This window comes from Marmota monax, unplaced genomic scaffold, assembly GCF_021218885.2.
Source record: "Marmota monax isolate L192 unplaced genomic scaffold, Marmota_monax_Labrador192_F-V1.1 WCK01_AAM20220418_F8-fsc00284, whole genome shotgun sequence".
In the NCBI taxonomy this organism is placed as follows: Eukaryota; Metazoa; Chordata; class Mammalia; order Rodentia; family Sciuridae; genus Marmota; species Marmota monax.
Genome location: NW_026694275.1, coordinates 1,314,335 through 1,334,747, shown reverse-complemented (window position 1 = coordinate 1,334,747; position 20,413 = coordinate 1,314,335). Strand labels below are relative to the sequence as shown.

The 20,413-nt window shown below is 41.5% G+C and overlaps 1 protein-coding gene across 1 annotated transcript; it reads left to right on the top strand.

The window, feature by feature from the left end:
* Nucleotides 1–966: 966 nt before the first annotated feature.
* On the top strand, nucleotides 967–19,943 carry Dgat2l6 (diacylglycerol O-acyltransferase 2 like 6). The gene is made up of 7 exons (XM_046467109.2): nucleotides 967–1,051; nucleotides 13,298–13,408; nucleotides 13,799–13,869; nucleotides 14,227–14,431; nucleotides 16,004–16,178; nucleotides 18,376–18,587; nucleotides 19,311–19,943. The coding sequence occupies exons 1-7, from the start codon at nucleotides 967–969 to the stop codon at nucleotides 19,463–19,465; spliced, it is 1,014 nt and encodes a 337-aa protein (XP_046323065.1). The 3' UTR covers nucleotides 19,466–19,943.
* The last annotated feature ends 470 nt before the right edge of the window (nucleotides 19,944–20,413 follow it).

Sequence of the window (20,413 nt, the reverse complement as noted above, 5' to 3'; positions counted from 1 at the left end):
AAAGGGAATTTTCACAGGTGCAGCTAGGCCTGGAAGCTAGTCTGCTCTCTGTGCAATGCTCCTCCCACTCTGCCACACTGGATCTGGCTGCTGATATATAGCCTCTGGGAATGGAGGCACAAAAAGAGATCTGAGAAGTCTAGTTATTTGTGCAGAAAAACAGTCTTAGGTACACTAGGAAGCTCTCAGCAGAAGAACCATAGCAGCCACTAGGGCAGAAACAAATATGACTACCGGGTCCCTTGTCTTTTAAAAAAAATTACTTATTTTTGCAGTACTAGGGATTGAAGCCAGGGGCACTGTACCACTGACCTACATCTCAAGCACTTTTCAAATTGGGTCCCTTGTCTTTTAAAAAAAAATTACTTATTTTTGCAGTACTAGGGATTGAAGCCAGGGGCACTGTACCACTGACCTACATCTCAAGCACTTTTCAAATTTGGAGACAGGGTTTTGCTAAGTGGTCGAGGGTCTCACCAACTTGCTAAGGCTGGCTTTTAACTTGCAATACTTTTGACTCAGCCTCACAAGTTACTGATATTATTGGCATGCACCACCATGCCCAACTACCAGGTCCCTTTCTTGGAGCAGGGACAGATGGTGGGCTTCTTTTCAGAAGTCCCTGATTGAGGCCTAATCTGGTCTTTGTGCACTCATTTATCACACTGTGACCTCACCACAGATAAAGCCATCCAAGGCCATTTCTGCCACATTTAAATTGGGCATACAAGGAGAAAGGAAACCTATTGGAGAGATGAGATAGTCTGACCTGCAACCAGACGTGTGTAGGAAGTTGGGGTGGGGCCTCAAATAAGTAGTGAACTAGAGGAAAGGTGTGGTCAAGGCTGACAAAACTCCTGCAGTTAAGTGATAAGAGATTATAGCAAAGCATCTATAATCAACTCAGCTTAAGAAGTTCAGAGCTTCTGGTTGGGCTTCTTGCCACAACAGAACAGCACCGTGACCATGACCTTTTTCTCCAGGCAAAATCTTCAGGAGGGTCTCCGAACCCTCTCTGTTATGCAGTGGATTCCAATCTATTTAATTTTAGGTGAGTGAATTCCAAGGGCTGGGAAGCACATGGGAGCACATCAAGAGGCCAGACACCCCCAGATGAGGAGGGTTCTGATGTGATCATCTGATTGTTCCCCCCTATCATGGGGGGAAGGACTGGGCTGGTGGCACAAAGGCCAAGAGTGAGGCTGTGGCTTTTCTTGTTTAAAGAGTATTTCAGCCTTCTCAGGAGCTGTCCCCTGTTAAGCAGGCTGAAAAGAATCACATTTGGGCATAGGGCAGAGGTGGTGGTGGCTTGCAAAGCTGGTGTTACTAGGAAGACATGAGGTGATTTTCTAGTATGAGACTGGAGAGAGAGAATTGTGAAAAACCCACGGCTACCTTAGTGACACATTGAACAGAATTTTGAGAAAGGACCAATTTTTTGGTGGACTGAGGGCACAACAGTCATCAATGCGGAACGGATGGGCTGACAGACACAAGCTCTGGCCAGCTAGAAACCAGGGCTTTGTGGGATATCAATTATAGGGCCAAGCCTGGAAACAGGATGAGAAAAACTAATGTCATTCTGAAGGATAAACAGGTAGAAAACAGCTGGCTCCAATCCATGGGAGGCTATATGACCCCTTAGAACAGAGGATCTTAACCAGGGGTCTGCAGACCAAGAATTTGAGGGTAATTACAGGACTTTGAATTTGGCTTGAAAGAAATACACTTTTCCTTTCACTAAGCTCTAGTGGAAATGGAGCATATCCCTTGATGATGAATGTAGGCAATAAACCCCAGAAGTGTCAGCAGCCCCTGTGACTTTGTAAACAGCAGACACCACAGAGATTTGCATTTCATATTAAAGTTGTTACAGGCATCTTGAAATTTCATTTATGCCCATGACTGCTTCAAAATTCCAGTAGTTATTAGAAAGACTGATAGATCTGGTTATTTATGCATAAACCAAGAAATCCATATTGGTTACTAATATCACGTTTTGAAGGAATATTGTGATAACTGTATTTTAATATAATGGGCTTCTTTTGTATGTGTGTGAACCTTATTTTGTGCATTTAAAATTTTTTTTTAGTTGTGGATAGACACAATACCTTTATTTATTTATTTATTTAAATATTTATTTTTTAGTGTAGTTGGACACAATAGCTTTATTTTATTTATTTATTTTTATGTGGTGCTGAGGATCGAACCCAGGGCCTCACATGTGTTAGGCAAGCACTCTGCCACTGAGCCATAACCCCAGCCCTATTTTGTGCATTTAAAAATATTTTTCAGAGAAGGAGTCCATAAGCATCACCAGGTTTCCAGGGAGGTCCATGGCACCCCCCAAAAATAAAGATTTATTATACCTTATTAAAAAGGAAATTCTCTACTTGGGAGGCTAAAGCAAGAGGATAAAAAGTTTGAGGCTAGCCTTGGCAACTTAGGGAGATGCTAATTCAAAATAAAATATAAAAAGGGCTGGGGATGTAACTTGGTGGTAGACGCACCCTTGGATTCAATTGCCAGTGCCACAAAAATAAAATAGATGATAGATGATAGATAGAGAGATAGACAGTAAAATGGAATCATGCCTGAACTCATCAATGGTTTGACTCTAGCTGTAAAAAGAAAAGAAAGTTAATTTTTGTAAACTTATTTGTTTATAGTTTTTCAGTTTCTTTTTGTTTTCCTTTGCATTCTGCCTTAACTTCCTCAAAGAGACCCCTTTGCTAAGTTCCAGTCCTCAGCTAGAAAGGTGAGCTGCAAGGGAATTTCCTAAGAGACTTGGTATAGCACTAGCAGCCATCATTTCAAGTCTGGAACCCCAAAAGAGTGAGCAAATAGAGGCGAGAGAGCAAGGGAAAGAGGTCAGGAGAGGAAGAGCTGAGGGCTGGGGGCGTGGCTCAGTGGCAGAGCACCTGCCTGACTTGCCCTAGGTTCAACCCCCAGCACCTCAAAATAAAATAAAAGTTAAAAATAGGAGAGAGGAGGAGCTGTGGATCCTTTTAGGCTCATGGTCTCTTCTACACAGGAAGGCCTTGGTATAATACTTGAACACAAATGCCCAGATTATCTTGGTCTTCTGAGGTGGCTCTCCTTATTAAAACGGTCTTATTTTTCTCCCAGAAAAATCACTACTTCCTGAAGTACTTTTTCTTATATTCCTTTTCCCCTTTCAAAGGACACTGTCTCTGGGCAGGGAAAGAACTGAGGGACTATCAGGCAACTGAATAGGTAAGGGACCAAGAAGGTGAGGGTTAGCCTTCTGCATGCTAAATCTCTCCAGCTTCCAGTGGTCCTGGAAGAGCTGGAGGACCGGAGTGGGCATGTTAGGGACACATGATGGCATGGTTGTGTCATCAGTGAAATCACATAATAATAAATGTGAATGTTGTCTTTTGCCTACATTTTAAAGGTTATTTTTTATTGTGATAAAATACACAGAACAGCAAATTTATCATTTTAACCATTTTAAAGTTTACAGTTCAGTAATGTTCAGTACATTCACCATCAATCATCTCCTGAATTTTTCATTTTCTCAAACTGAAAATCTGCGTGTGTTAAACACTAACAACCCAATTTCCTCTCCTTCCACTACTTGCAACTACCGTTCTCCTTTCTGTATATGAATTTGCCCATTCTAGGTACCACATGTAAGTGGAATCATACAGTATTCATCTTTTAGACTGACTTACTTCACTTAGCATAATGTTATTAATATTCATCCATATGGTAGCATATGTCAGAATTTCCTTTTAAAAAAAAATAAGGGGCTAGGGTTGTGACTCAGTGGTAAATCGCTTGCCTTGCACATGTGAGGCACTGGGTTCAAACCTCAGCACCACTTAAAATGAATAGACAAAGTAAAGATAATGTGTCCATGTGTAGCTAAAAAATATTTTAAAAAATTTAAGACAGGTTCTTGCTATGTTGCTAAGGTTGGCCTCAAATTCAAGATCCTCCTGCCTTAGCCTCCCAAGTAGAGAATTTCCTTCCTTTATAAAGCTAAATAATATTACCTTATATGCATACACTAAATATTGTCTATGCATTCATCCATTGATAGATACTTCTGCCTCTTGGCTACTTTAAAGAATGCTGCTGTCAACATGACTGCTTAAACTGAGTGGGATGGCACATGCCTGTAATCCCAGCAACTCAGGAGGCTGAGGCAGGAGGATTGCAAGTTCAAGGCCAGGCTCAGCAACTTAGTGAGATCCTAAGCAACTTAGTAAGATTCTGTCTCAAAATAAAAAATAAATAAAAAGGGTTGGGGATGTAGATCAGTGGTGAAATGTCCCTGGGTTCAATTTCTAGTATTGAATGGGAAAAAAAAAAAACATAGGTACATAAAAATCTCCTGAAGACTCTGCTTTTCTGCTTTCAATTTTAATTCTCCACATCCTCAGCAGCACTTTTTTTTGGTGCTGGAGATTGAACCCAAGAGCACTTTACCACTGAGTTATATCCCCAGCCCTTTATGTTTTTTGAGACAGGGATCTCACTAAGTTGCTTAGGGTCTCATTAAGTTGCCAAGGCTGGCCTTGAAATTGTGATCCTCCTGCTTTAGCCTCCAAGACACTTGGATTACAGGTACATATCACCACAAGCAGCTATAACCATGCTAATGGGTATGAAATGATATTTGTGTTTTTTAAAATAGTTTTTTAGTTGTAGATGGACACAATATCTATATTTTATTTGTTTATTTTTATGTGGTGCTGGGGATCAAACCCAGTGCCTCACACATGCTAGGCAAGAGCTCTACCACTACCACTAAGCCACAACCCCAGCCCTTCATTGTGGTTTTGACTTGCATTTTTCTAGTGATTAGTGATGCTAAACATCTTTTCATGTGCTCTTTATTTATTTATTTAGGTACCTAGGATTGAACCCAGGGCCCCTTAACCACTGAGCTACACCCCCAGCCTTTTTTTTTTTTAATTTTTTAACTTGAGACAGGGTCTTGCAAGTTGCTTGGGGCCTCATTAAATTGCTGAGGCTGGCTTTGAACTCGCAACCCTCCTGCTTTATCCTCCTGAGCTGCTGGGATTACAGGCATGTGCCACCATGCCTGGCTCTTGATTTCTTTTAGATTTATTATTATTCCATTTGGCTTTCTCTACTAGTTTAGATGTTAAACATCCTGATTCTGTTCATTTAGTGATTATTCTAGATATTAGAAGAATCCTGGGTCTTGGCGAGTACCAAATTAGCTATGTCATCTACCAGGTGTGATGTCTACAGAGATTAAAATCTATTCTCCAATAGTTACAGAGCAAGCACTAAATATAAGTAAGACCTTGGGCTGCCTTTTCTGAGACTACAAATGAGTTAATTACATGTTCTTTACTATCTAGTAACAGAGATAAATGAATCATTTATTCTAACATTGTGCATAGTTTATATGCCAGTGCTGGACACATACACAAATCACTATAATGTCAGATAGGCTGTGGTAAGCAAAAGAAAGAGCCATGATAAAGTGATATTAGGGTGTCAGGGAAAAATATTACAAATGGTTGAGTGGATCAGGAGAGTCAGGAAAGGAAAGAAATGATGTGGTTAAGTAGGACATGAATTAACTTGACACTATTTTTTTTTGGGGGGGGTTATAGGTTATATTTGAAGAACTTGAAACTAAATTGATGGTCTGTCCATATTCCTTCTTCCTAAGCAGAAACCTTTAAGTTCAACTCTTGTTCTTTTTTCTCTTCTTTACACATCCTTCTGATATACATGGGGGAGTCTGCCCTCTAAATTTTAGTTTTTGATACTACAAAAAAATAGAATATAGTCTTGGGGATCAGCCAGAGTTCTGCCATCTACTGCTACAAGATCTTGTGCAAGTAACTCTCAGTTATTTTTTAATGTGATCTTGAGCACTCCACCATAGTAGAAACAGAGCATACATAGTGCCAGTCTCTCAAGAATGTCCTAAACCTGGGCACAGTGGTGCACACCTATAATCCAAACAGCTCAAGGGGCTGAGGAAGAAGGATCTCAAGTTCGAGGCCAGCCCCAACAACTTATAGAAGCCATAAACAACTTAGGGAGACCCTGTCTTAAAGTAAAAGATAAAAAGGGCTGCAGATGTGGCTCAGTTGTAAAGTGCCTCTGAGTTCAATCTCTAGTAACCCCACCACCACCATAAAAAAAAATATCCTGATCATCAATGAAGTGAGAAAATTCTCAACAAATGGTAGTTTTCTTCCTTTCTATCATAGAAATTAATGTTACTTGTAATTCAACCACCTTACCTTAGTTTCTGCTGCTATAACAGAGTATCACAGATTAGATAACTTATCAACAATAGAAGTATTTTTAGCTCATAGTTCTGGAGGCTGGCAAATCCAATATTAAGGTGCCAGCATCTGGAGAGGGTCTTTTTGCCACATCATCCCATGGCAGGCAGAAAGCAAGAAATGAGAGTGAGTACATGCAACAGGGAGGTACAAGAGGAAGCCATGCTCACCTTTATCAGGAAGCTGCTCCTGTAATGACAGCATGAACCTATTAAACACTTAAAGTTCCCACTCCTCAAAACTGTTGCATTGGAGATGAAGTTTCCAACACATGAACTTTTGGGGACACATTCAAACCATAGTACCACATCATGAGACTGGCAACCTTGCACTTGACCCACAGATGCATGACAATCACTTCCAAGGTAGATACCCTAGACTTTAATTTCGTTGCACCTTCAGGAAGAAAAAATATAACTAGTTCCTAGAAAATTAAGCAGATAAAGGACTATAATGCATTCCCAGCATCCCCCACAGGCCCCGTCAAGACATCCTTCCCTGCTCCCTCTCCATCCTCCCTATAACTGCATTGGGCTGAAATTTTAACTTCCTGTGGCATCTTTCAAACTGGTTTGATATAGAGTAGCCTATTCTGGGTTCCCATTGCCTCTCACCTGAATCACTAAAACTCTTAGCTCATCTCCTTGGCTACAGTTTTTTTGTTTTTGTTTTTTTTTTAAGAGAGAGAGAGAGAGAGAATTTTTAATATTTATTTTTTAGTTCTTGGCGGACACAGCATCTTTGTTTGTATATGGTGCTGAGGGTCGAACCCGGGCCGCACGCATGCCAGGCGAGAGCGCTACCGCTTGAGCCCCAGCCCCAGCCCTACAGTTTGTCTTTCTTTCTTCCTTTTTTTTCAGTCCTGGAAATTGAACCTAGTGCTTCGTGCATGCTAGGCATGTAAGCTACAGCCCCAGCTCCCTGCCTACAGTTTCTATGGTTCCCACAGTTATTCCAAGTTGTCTTCCCAAAATACAGATATGATCAAGCCATTCCTCTGCTTAATAGTCTTTACTCACTACTCCTCAGCTCTAATGCCTAAAGCTTCTTTCTCTGCTTTACTTTCTGTTCTATGGCTTCTTCATGCTTCTTGTAGTTTTGCAGGTTGTACTGTTACTCAAAGGCCTTGGACTCTATCATCTCCAGGAATTTGTTCAAGCACTTCCTGTGCATGGAAGGCCTATCCTCCACCAATCAGTCAAACTGCTACCCTTCTTCTTTAAATATTAACATTCACATGAAGCCTAGAGTGCCTGAAAGCAGGAACTTCGTTTTCTACATATATTAATATGAGTTAATGCACAAAGGTGCTCAAAATAGCTCTTGGTACATAATGCTTAATAAATGCTACCTACTTTCTTTTTTCCAAAGTTTGGAGTGAAGATATATGACCTCTCTGAGCCTCAGTTTCTTCATCTGTGAAATGGTAATAATAAAATTACTTATCAGGATTGTGAGGATTAGATAAGATAATTTCACTTTAGGTACTGAATAGACTGCTATCTCGTAGCAAATGCTCAATACACAGGATCAAGGAGCAAATTTGTATTACTTTCATTATTTCAAATCTTACTCCCTTCTTCTTCTTCCCAGTCCCCAAAGATCTCCCCATGACTTTGAGCACAGCAATTTCATATGAGGCAATCTCAGTCAATGTATTTTTTTTTTATATACTGGATATTGAACATAGACACTTAACTACCGAACTGCATCTCTAGCCCTTTTTATTTTTTATTTTGAGACAAGGCCTCACTAAGTTGCTTAGGGCCTTACTAAATTGCTGCGTTTGGCTTTGAACTTTCGATCCTCCTGCCTCAGCCTCCTGAGCCACCAGGATTACAGATAAGCAACACGTGTCTGGCAATTCCAGTCAATGTTTGTTGAATTATTACATTATCTTTTACTACTATAGTTTCTTACACTTATAGTTAATTGCTTTTCAATAAGTAATCATAAAGCCACTGAAAATCCTCTTTGACAAACCAGCTGCATTCTTGGATTTCTGCAAGCGTTGGGCCAACTGGCTCCATTTGACAGGTGTTGCCAAAACTTAGACTTCATTCATTACCCTGAAACATAATGTTTTCACCCTTCATTTCCAGCTTATACTGGAAATAACTGGTTACCCATGGCCTTACACACACACACACACACACACACACACACACCTCTGATGGCATTTCCTTATTTGGAAGAAGGGCACTTGTGGTTTCTCTTCCTATTAACTTTCACCTGCCACTTGGATAATTTTGAAATTGAACTTCTCCCTGTACTACAATTCAATGTAACAAATACATATCATGAGTCATCTGCCTGTGCTTGGCCCCAGGCTAATGACTACTTTCAAAGTTATGTATAACAGGGAAAGGGCCAGACATATGAGGTACTAGTTACACAAGCAGACTAAGTGGAACAGGGACAAACAGGAACACAGCATGTTAGAAGGATGCAGAGGAGGATAGCTTTAATTCTATCCAGGGGATTAGCAAAGATATCACCAAGTTAGTATACTTTAAGCTAAGTCTAGAAAGCGGAGGAAATTTTGATAAGCAGAAAGTTAGGGAGAGAGTATTCAAAATAAAGGAACAGCATCAAAATAGGGGAACAACTGAAAGTAGAAATTTAAAACACAGTACCCCTTTAATATCATCAGAGTGAAATACTTCTGAATAAATACAATAAAAACATTTATGTCAATAAACACATAAAGAAAAAAGAAAGATCTCAAACACTAATTTTTAGTTCAAAAAGCTATAAAAACAATAAACTAAGTCCAAAGTTAGCAAAAGGAAGGAAATAATAAGGATTAGAGTATAAATAAATGAAATAGAGACTAGAAAAAAATAATAGAAAAGATCAACAAATTCAAGAGTTAGCTTTTTGAAAAGATAACACTGACAAGTCTTTTTTAAATTTTTTTCTTAATTTTAGATGGACCACAATATCTTTATTTATTTTTATGTGGTGCTGAGGATCTAACCCAGTGCCTCACATATGCAAGACAAGTACTCTATCACTGTGTTACAACCCCAATCCTTGACAAACCTTTAATTATACTAACCAAGAAAAAGAGAGATAATATCAAATAAAATAAAACATGAAAGAGGATACATGACTACTGATACCACAGAAATACAGAGGATCATAAGACTAGTATGAATGATCACATGCTAGTAAATTGGACAACCTAGAAGAAATGGATACATTCCTAGATACATATGACCTATCAAGAATGAATCATGAAGAATTAGAAAATCTGAACAGACCAATAATGAGTAAGGAGATTGTGTCAATAATCAAAAATCTCCCAACAAGTTAAAGCCCAGAACCAGATGGCTTCATGACTGAATTCTACCAAACATTCAAAGAAGAATTAATATCAACATTTTTTTGTAATACTGGGGACTGAACCCAAGGGTGCTCTACCATTAAGCTACATCCCGAGCCCTTTTTTATTTATTTTTTAATTTGCAGACAGGATCTTACTAAGATTGGCCTCAAACTTGAGATCCTCCTGATTCAGCCTTTCAAGTAGCTGGGATTACAAGTGTGTGCCACAGTATCTGACACTCAACATTTCTTAAATGCTTCCAAAAAAACTAAAGAGGAGGGAACACTTCCAAACTCATTTTACAAGGCCAGCATTACCCTGATATCAAAGGCAGGCAAGAAAACTACAATAAAATAAAATTCTAGGTCCATATCCCTAATGAGAAAATAGAAGAAGCAAAAATTCTCAACAAAATATGAGGGAACCAAATCAAATAGCACATCAAAAATATTCACCAAAGCTGGGCATGTTGGTGTACCCCTATAATCCCAGGAAGGAGGCTGAGGCAGGAGGATCATATGTTCTGGCTACCCTCAGCAACTTAATAAGACCCTGTCTCAAAAAAAAAAAAAAATAAAAGGGCTGGGGATGCAGCTCAGTGGTAGAATAGTCTTGGATTCAGTTCTCAGTACCACGCACACACTCACACATACACACACACACATGCACGCACACACATGCACACACATACACAAGCACAACTTACAAAAGAAAAAATAAATTCATCAAAATCAAAAGGTTTCACACTAAGAAAGAGAACCCCCCATTAAGAGAAATAAAAGATAGACAAGGACTGGGTGAAAATATTTGCAAATCGCATCCCAGAACAAAGATTTGTATTTAAAATGTATAAGCACCTCCCAAAGTCAATAGTAAAAAAACAAATAACCCAATTGAAAAATGGGCAAAAGATTTGAACAGAAGTTTCACTAAAGAGGAAACACAGAAGGCAGATAAGCAAAGGAAAAGCTGGTAAGCATCATCAGCAATCAGGGAAATGCAAATTAGAATGATGATGAGCTACAACTGCACATGTTTTAGAATGGCTTGGTCGGCCTCAGTACAAACTAAATTAGAAACCTGTGGGGCTAGGGATGTGGCTCAGTGATAGAGTATTTGCCTAGAATGCCTGAGGCTCTGGATCAATCCCCAGCACTGTAATTTTTTTTTAAACATATTTATTTATTTATTTTTTTAGTTATTGGCAGACACAACATCTTTGTTGGTATGTGGTGCTGAGGATCGAACCCGGGCCGCACACATGCCAGACGGGCGTGCTACCGCTTGAGCCACATCCCCAGCCCTGAAATTCATTCTTGATAATCCTCTTCACATTCATTCACTTGACTGTGAACAAGGTGTTGGAACTGTCTCCTGGTCTCAATGTCATGCCTAAGGGAGTGTTACACACACATACACACAAGTGCTTATTTTTCATCATTCCTTCCTCAGATGCCTTTGCTTTATGTCATGAAATTCCTTGTTTTGTGATCTTTAGCTTTTCTACTTTGGGCCTCTGTTTATTCTCTTTATTTTTACTTATTTATCTTTTATTAGAGCTTTATAGTTGTACACAGTAGTTGGGTTCCTCCTGACAAAGTCATACATGCATGGAATTCAATTTCAGTTCATGATCTTCCCCTTTTCCTCAGGTTCTCCCTCCCCTCTCCATTCTATTTTGAAGCTCTACTCTACTAGACTTCCTTTCCCTCCTCTTAACCACTGAGCCACATCCCCAGTCCTTTTTATTTTTTATTTTGAAACAGGGTCTTGCTAACTTGCTTAGGGTTTCCCTAAGCTGCAGAGGCTGGCCTTGAACTTGCAATTCTCCTGCCTCAGCCTCCCGAGTAACTGGGATTACAGACATGCACCACCACACCTAGCTATTTAGTTATATTTAATTGGTTCTTTTTACTAATGCATAAAGGTGAGGTTCCCTGTGGTATATTTATATATGCAGATAACATTTTTTAAAGAATTCATTCTGCATTGCCTCCCCTAACCCATCCCTCTACTCTGCCTCTCAGTCTCCTTCTTCTACATTAACGATCTTCCCTTTATCTTCATGATATCCTACAATCCCACTTTTGTCACCCCGCGTTACACTGATGATATTCAAACAGGCTGGATCTGGAAGGCTTGTTCTCAGATTGCACTTCTGGTTTCCTGCAGAGCCACACCTGCAGTTCCAATAAATTCCACAAGATGGTGTTTATCCAGGTAAGGGCACCTAGGCTACCTTAGGACTGGTAGATAAACCAAATATGAAAGAAGGCACACAATCTGGCTACACTTTTAAAATAATGTCATATTTAAATAGCATTGCACATGCTAACTAAACATTAATCACTTAAGTTGACTTTAAAGAGGAAATATTTATTTATCTATTTATTTATTTATTTTCAGCCAGTCTAGATATTTGTTGACCTACTGTGTGCCAGGCACTATTGTAAATACTGAAGATTTCAACAAAATTCATTCAAAGCAAGATACACTTAGACCACCTTTAATTAGAAATTTTTGTTTTTGATTTTTTGCAATACTGGATGGAACCCAGAGCCTAGCACATGGTAGGCAAGTGCTCTCCTACTGATCTATACCCCTAGCCTTATTATTATTATTGAGACAGAGTCTGGCTAAATTGCCAAGGCTGGCCTCAAACTTATGTTGTTTCTGCCTCAGCCTCCAAAATTGCTGGGAATATAGATGGGCACCACCATGCCCTGTTCATAACCTGAGTTTTTAAAGAAATGCCCACTGTGTCTTTTTACTGTTATTTTCATTTATGTCTCAAATGCAAGAGACAAGCCTGTTGGTAACTTGAGTTTCTTTTGTTTCTCTGAAAATTTCATCTACCATGATGTGGCAGCTTGTTAAAGATGTCATTCCCTTAGCTAGGTCTTTTTTTTTTTTAATTCACAATATGTGTATTTAGCCCATCTTTTCCATGAATGCAAATTTAAAAATGGAATGTAACTCAGTGGTAGAGCACTTGTATCAGATGCAATGCACAAGGACCTGAGTTCAATCCCCAACATGGCAAAAACTACATAAAAATAAAATGGCATTCATTTCCCAGAACTGTAAGAAGCATTATGTTTGCATTTCACAGCTTGCTGTGTTCCTTTGCTAACAGAGATAAATTTTTCCCCCTTTGAACTTTCATAACATTGTGAAAGGGAAAAAACAGAACATGGTCAGGCAATTTCTATTCTGCATTTTTTTTTCTCAGAATCAAATAGCCTGTATACTGCAGGCAAGCTCTGGAATGCGCAGACTTAGCGGTTCAGAAAAGAAAGGAGGGTCAAAATTTTAGAAAGAATTTCCTGAGGTTCCAGAATGGGAATAATCAGCCACCAGTCCAACATGATGTTCTATTTTCTAAGAAGTACTGCTGTCCTTGGACCCCTGATGAAGGTCTGCTCTGAGCACTTCATGGTTCTGCTGTTAAAATCTCAGCCATTGAGAGCTCCAGATCCAATAATTCAGAGGTCTTCCTGGACCACAGAAGAGCTAGGCAAGGGTACAAGGGGAGAAGGAGAGAAGAGGCCACTCTGACTTTGTGCTGCTCCTTTGGTGTGGAGTGGAGATGGGAGTTATGGGAGGTGTGCTGAAACTGGAAAGAAACTGAAGGGCATGATCCCATGTGTCTCCTCAGGATCTATTTCCATTATCAGTATACCCTACTTCATGGTGTTCACTAGATTCTGGTACTTGGCTGTGCTCGCCTTAGCCTGGCTTGCTTATGATTGGAATACTCACAGTCAAGGTAAGTGATGGGGGCAGAATGGTGGTCCTGTCTGTAACACAGATAAAACCGCAGGGTGAAGGAAGTGGATGAAGGGGGGGGGGAATAAAGTGGGGAGGGAAGGGGACAGAGGGCTTTGCCAGGCTGCCCAGAAAGAATTAAGAGGTAGGAGTTTCTGAGAAGGTGCCCCCCAGCCTTGAGATGTTGTCCCAAAAACTTTTTGGATGGCTCCAGAGGAACAGGGTCTTCCTGTCTTGGGAGTTGGGTTAGGGATGGTACTTAGAGCTTTAAGGTGTGGAAAGGAGACCCCTTTAAGGGCATGAGTACTTCCAGCAGAACTCTTCACCTGTGGGAGAGGTAAAGGGACTGGCAAGTCTCCAACTGCTCTTCCCTTCCCTTTTCTATCCACAGGTGGTAGGCGTTCAGCTTGGGTACGAAACTGGACCCTCTGGATGTATTTCCAAAATTACTTCCCAGTAAAGGTGACTATCTTTCTTCTGGATGCCCTTGATCCTTTTTGCCCAGACTCTGACCCCCTATCCAGTTCCATTTATTCAAGAGTGCTGGTGGCCATCAGTGAAGGTCAAGGCCCAGAGGTATACTGCAGAGCAGAGACCCAAGATGGATGGGCAGGTGGGGGAACAGATGAATAGTGGAAAACCCAGGTTAGCCTCTTTGACCACTATGACACCTGGCAAGCCTATGTCAATGATGGCATCCCAAGGAGCAAGGATTTGAGGCTCCTAGAAGGAAACATAGGCTACCCATTGGGGTCTGAGTCTACCCATCCCCTCTTTCTTCTGTCTAGCCAATGCTCTGACTCAATATCCCTCTAACAGCTGGTGAAGACACATGACCTTTCTCCCAAACACAACTACATCATTGGCAGCCACCCCCATGGAATTTTCTCTTATGGTGTCTTCATCAACTTTGCCACTGAGGCCAGTGGTTTTGCTCGGATTTTCCCATCCATCACTCCCTTTTTAGGGACCTTGGAAGGGATCTTCTGGATCCCAATTGTGCGAGAATATGTAATGTCAATGGGTGAGTATAATAAATTATTCAACTTTTAAATTTTGCTTATTTTTTATTTGAGCATTAAAATTATACATAGCACTTGGGTTCATTTTGGCAAAATAACATATGCAAGGGATTTGATTTAAATCCCCATTCCCCCTGCTTTTCTTTCCCTCCTCCCTCCCCCATTCTCCCTCTTCTCCTCTAATGATCTTCCTTACATTCCTTCATTTATTTACTTTTGATTAGTATTTTCTATGTATACATACAACTGAAATTCTTTTTGGTACAATTATTCCATTTTAGAATCTATCTCAGGGCTCCAACACTGATAAGCACTGGCAGTCATTCCCTTATAGAAAAGAACTTGGTAAAAATTGAATCTAGAATACACTGGGCCAGTGTCAGGAGTATGTGGTGAAGCATATGACTCTATCTGAGATCTGGGAGGCAGGATTTGGTTGGGCAACCGGGGAAGTTACAGGCATTCATATGATTTGCCAGGATTCCTTTCACAGAGGGAACCAGAAGGCTGAGTTCAGGATCAATGCCAAAATGGAAAGTAGAAGTTGAAAGCCAAGTATTAAACAGAATCACAAACAAAAATCAGGGATGATTCACCAGACTCTTTTCTGGGATGTCAGTTGCTTTCTTTTGGCCAGTCATCCATACAGCTCTCATCCAAGGGTAGCTTAAAAACATTTTAGAGTCTCTCATACCAGCTGGTATACTTTCGGTTCATGAACTTCATCTCCTTGGAACACCTCTGCCCTTGCATAAGATGCCATCCCTCAGAATCCAGGACAACTTCCCCACACCAGGCTTTAAGCCAGGGCAACCTGACAAATGTCCTCTCTAGATGAATATTCATCCTTCTGGACACCAGAGGTAAGATACATTTATCTGAAGGGGACAAGTAGAACCACTAGAAACCTAGGGGACGCGTCTGCTTCCCTCTGAGGTTGACATGACCCTGGTGCAGGGATCTCTCTCCAAAGCTGGATCCTGGAGTCAATTTCTGTCATCGCAGTAGAGAGTAGAAGGTGAATGAAGGGCAAAGACAGGATTCAAAAGTGATGAAAGACTCTGGCTATCATTGAACAACAAGGTGTCATCCACCTTCCACTGTTCATTGCAATTTGGCTTAGGTAGGCTCCCAGGTCTGCCTACTCTTTAAAACCAACAGCCAATGGCTCCCCTTTGGCAGGTTTCCCTTAGGGAAGAAGCATGTTGATGGTGGCTCTAGTCCTGATCACCCATGGAGGAAAGAACTCTGGAGGGTCTTCAGTGCTGTCAGCCTGAGAAGAGTGGAAGATGGCTGTAGTTCATGGGTTTCAAAGAATGTTGATTTAGAATTTAGTAGACTCTGGATGAAAGAAGGCAGAGGAACTCAGTATAGTCCCAATTGTATCAGCACAGACCCCCAAGTCAAGCATGTAGGCCTAAGGATCCACCTCAGGCTAGGTCTAGCCCAGGATATGGGGGCCAAAGACAGAGGGTGGGAACAGCAACAAGCAGGAGACAAAACTGTCTCCAACAGAAAGAGTCTGGAAAAACCCTGCACCAAGTTTCTTCTACCACTTGACTCTGGTTTCACAGGTATATGCCCAGTGAGTGAGTTGGCCCTGGAGTACTTGCTGACCAAGAAAGGCTCAGGAAATGCTGTGACTATTGTGGTGGGTGGAGCTGCAGAAGCCCTCTTGTGCCGCCCAGGAGCCTCCACCATCTTGCTAAAAAATCGCAAAGGTTTTGTGAAATTGGCTCTGAAGACAGGGTGGGTCCCTGGGTTCTGGGCTCTCTTCTCACAATGACACAGGACCTCTGTAGCCCTCTCCAAAATGGTGTCCTCTCTGGGAAACCTGTTAGGGGGGCCCTTCTTCACTCTGTTTCCTTCTACCCCTTTACCACTGTGCCTTGTGGATGTTTGAACCTCCAGACATATTACAGTGGTATTATTTCACTTGAAGTTGGTGAAAGAATTATAGGAAACCTTGCACCTTTTGTCCATTAGCCTGATAAGCTGGGTGTCTAGGGAAGTGGGGCTTCATTTTATATCCATCTACTCACTGGGAGACCCTGAGAACCTCCAAAGGGCAAGGAAGTCACTAGCCCTGGTGCTACGAGGATTGCCAAGATGAATAAGGCACAAACCCAAAGAACATCTAATCTGGTTTGAAAAAATATATTTTTAATATATATTTTCACTCATTCAGCAGTTATCAAATACCTACTATTTGTAGGGCATAGGACTAGGCACTGAGGCTCTAGAAATAAATAAGACCTGGTCCTCACAAACCCACAGTCCATTGTGGAAGACAGACCCATACACGTATCATTACAAAATGTAATCAGAATCAATCATTTACCGCCTCACACAACCACCTAGTTTAAATTACCATCATACAATACTTCTATCTACTCTTCCTGCTTCTGTCTCCCTCCCTTACTTACAAGAGTCCATTTACAACTGTAGCCAGAATAATTTTGTTCAATATAAGTCAGATCATCTCACACTCAAAATGCTCCAGTGGCTCCCATGCTATTTGGAACAAAAGCCAAAATCCTCAAAAGGGCCTAGAAGACGCTAAGTCTCATCTAGTCCTCAGCCACCTCTCCTTCCTGACCCCATCACCCATTACTTCTTTTCCTTGTTTGTGCCTTCACAACTCCACTGGCCTCCTTGCTGTTCCCCAAGTACATAAACTCTTGCCTTAGGGTCTTGCCCTCATGTCCCCTCCACCTGGAGCATTATTCCTCCACATGGCTGCTTGGTCCATTCCTGTACATCCTTCAAGCCTTTGCTGAAACATCTCTTTTCAAATGGCTCTATCCTGACTCTCCTGCTTTACTGTTTTCCCATTGTATTTATCATCTTCTTATATATCATCTATTTTATTTACCTGCTATTTTAGTGTTTATCTTCCTCCTCTTCCAGTAAAAAAGTAAGTTCCATGAGGTCAGAGATTTTTTTTGATCCAGTGTGTTCACTGATATATTCTGAGGGCCTAGAACAATGCTGGCACATAGAAAGAACTCAAGAGATATTTGTTGAATGAACCAAGTGCATAAGGGAGATGCATACTAATTGCTATGGAAGCGTCAATTCCATGGAAAGACCTTAAACCAGAGTAGAGGTTTCATAGTTCAGTGACATCTGAACTGTGAATTTAAATAGTAGGAGTTTCCAGTCAGATGAAAAGGGAGAAAGAATTCAAGCATTCCATGAAGATATATGAAATATCAGGTACCATGTTAGGCCTTTGGGATTCAAAGGTGAATATGATACTATTCTCACTCCCTAGCCCTGCGTTACAGTCATCTCCTGGGGAAGTCAGACAGGAAAGAAGATGACTGTAACGCAGGGCTAGGGAGTGAGAGGACAAGAGACAGGTCAGCAGTAGATGAGGGGCACCAAAGCCACTGTAGGGAGTGGGGTATTGGAGGTAGCTAAAGAAAATTTCTTCTAGGGGACAATATCAGAACTGAGAATTGAAAGGCAAAGTGGAATTTGCCACAAGAAGACAGAGGGAGCAGCATGAACACATAGATGAGAGAGAACTTTGCACACTTAGTATGGCTAAACAGGGCTCAAGGAAGGAGCAGGGAAAGGGGCAGCTAGCCAAGTAGGGAGAGCTGGAGCACAAAGGCCATGCTAAGCCCTACAGTACACAGTGAGGAGTTCTGGAAGAGTTTCAGTGAGAGCAGTGACATGTCCACATATGCAATTTAGGAAGATCATTCTGGATGCTGGATTCACTGTAGGCAGTTAGGTGTCCCAGATTAGTTTCATTCTGTCACAGTTCGTTTGGGAGGGTGGGACCTGGCAGGAATACTTGAATGCTTAAATTTTTGACCTATAATGAGGAGGTTGGAGAAATTTCTGATCTTGGATGGAGTTTTTCCTGGGGGAGATTTTGCTTGGGGAGGTTTTGCTTCCTCAGGGATTTCATACCCTGCCCTTCTCTTTGCAGGGCATACCTTGTCCCTTCCTATTCCTTCGGTGAGAATGAAGTTCACAATCAGGAGACGTTCCCTGAAGGCACATGGTTAAGGTTCTTTCAAAAAATCATCCAGGGAGCATTAAAAAAAGCCCTGGGAATAAATTTGTGTACCTTCCATGGCCGGGGCCTCACTCATGGATCCTGGGGCTTATTGCCTTTCAATCGGCCCATTAACACTGTTGGTGAGCTTTCCACATTCCCTGGGCAGAGTGGGTCCTTGATCCCCCCACCTCAAGTCATCAAGTCCTAGGAGATGTGACTAACAGCTAGGATGGGACAAAAGGAATTCTAGTAGGTGTGGTTTAGAGTAGGGTGGGGAAGACAATTAAGCAGATAACAGTTGTGGCCATTCCCAGGTGAGAGAGTTCAACAGCTGTCATGAGTACATCATTATTCATACACACTCCTTCAGCTCCCTCCTGTGCTTACTCTGGTTCTCTGCAATATGGTTGATATTAGGTGACCAGAGCATGAGGGCCAATATAGAGCTGGAGCAGGGGTAGGGGGGTGGAAAATGAAGACAGTACAGGGTGCGGTGGTGCATGCCTGCACTCCCAGCAGCTCAGGAGGCTGAGGCAGGAGTACTACAAGTTAAATGACAGCCTCAGCAATTTAGCAGTAACATTTAAAAAAGGGGGGGGGGCTGGGGATATAGCTCAGTGATAAAGCATCCCTGGGCTCAATCCCGAGAGAGAGAGAGAGAGAGAGAGAGAGAGAGAGAGAGAGAGAGAGAGAGAAGGAAGGAAGGGAGGGTGGAAGTAAGAAAGAAAGAAAGATCAACAACAATAAAAAAGCATGAAGGAAGGGGAAGGGCCCAGATACTGTCAGTATGTGGCCCCAGTGAGGGAAGGGTAGTGTGACTTGGGGTGGGGACTCTGATGCTTCTCTCTTCTCCTTCTCCACAGTTGGGGAACCCCTGCCAATTCCCAAGATTAAAATGCCCAACAAGGAGACTGTGGACGAGTACCATGCACTCTACATCAGTGCCCTGCGCAAATTGTTTGACCAACACAAAGTTGAATATGGCCTTCCTGAGACCCAGGAGTTGACAATCATATAACAAGAGCCAGATTCCCTGTTACTAAACCCACAAAGTCACAAAGGATCCAAATAGAGAAAATAATAAAGGAAGAATGTGGAGAGGAGCTGGATCTTAAGGATATGAAGTGATGACAACCAAGCCAAAAGTACTTATTGAGTCTGGGTTCCAGAAATGGTATCCGCTCCCAAGTGACAGAGTCAAGTATGGAGAAAGGAAACAGTTTTAGGGCAACAACCCTGTTTAGAGGTCTTGTGAGTCACTCTAACCAACTAATTGAAGTAATGAGAAGCCAACAAACACTGTGCCCTGTCCTCCTAAACCTTAGCAATACCATTACTATTTAGGGTTAAGATTAGAAGCTTTGTGTAGAAGAAGGGTAGCTTGTTTCATCTCAGGTTCTTTCCTTACAATTTGGGGACTGCCACAAGGTAAACAAGGGGCCTGAACTGTGGCTCACGCAGACAGGATTCCCTCACCTATGACAGAGTTCCAGATCCACCATGCAACTACGTGTTTCTTCTATAAAAATAAAGTTCTAGATATATAAAACAGTATACAACTATTTCCTAATTACACTGTAGTTCACTACTGGGCATCCGTCAAACTTAAAATTTATTCTTCTGACCAGAAAGTTGGTGTGTAGAAAGCTATTTCTTTCTTCTTTATCATCCACCCTTTACACCACGCCTGACAGAAGAGGTGAGGGAATGGAACTATAGCTGCTATAAGTGTACGAGACAGAAGCAGAAACACAGGAACTGGCACAGGTTACCATGGAATAGCCCACGTTTCCTAACCCCATACAACCACTCTGAGTCAGATGGGAGGGATCCACAAGACCATGAATCAGCTATAAATTTGCTTGATGTCAAATACCTACTGTTATGGACCAGGGACAGTGTCATCACTTTCACAACTTTTGTCTCTTAATGCTAATGCCCTCTGAGATTGACATTGCCATCATCC

What these genes read in the sequence shown, in the direction of transcription:
- Dgat2l6 (XM_046467109.2), top strand. Translation starts at nt 967, where the DNA reads ATGACCTTTTTCTCCAGGCAAAATCTTCAGGAGGGTCTCCGAACCCTC. An exon ending in TTGGAATACTCACAGTCAAG is followed by an intron (nt 13,409 to 13,798) that starts GTAAGTGATGGG and finishes TTCTATCCACAG; the next exon opens with GTGGTAGGCGTTCAGCTTGG. An exon ending in AAAATTACTTCCCAGTAAAG is followed by an intron (nt 13,870 to 14,226) that starts GTGACTATCTTT and finishes TCCCTCTAACAG; the next exon opens with CTGGTGAAGACACATGACCT.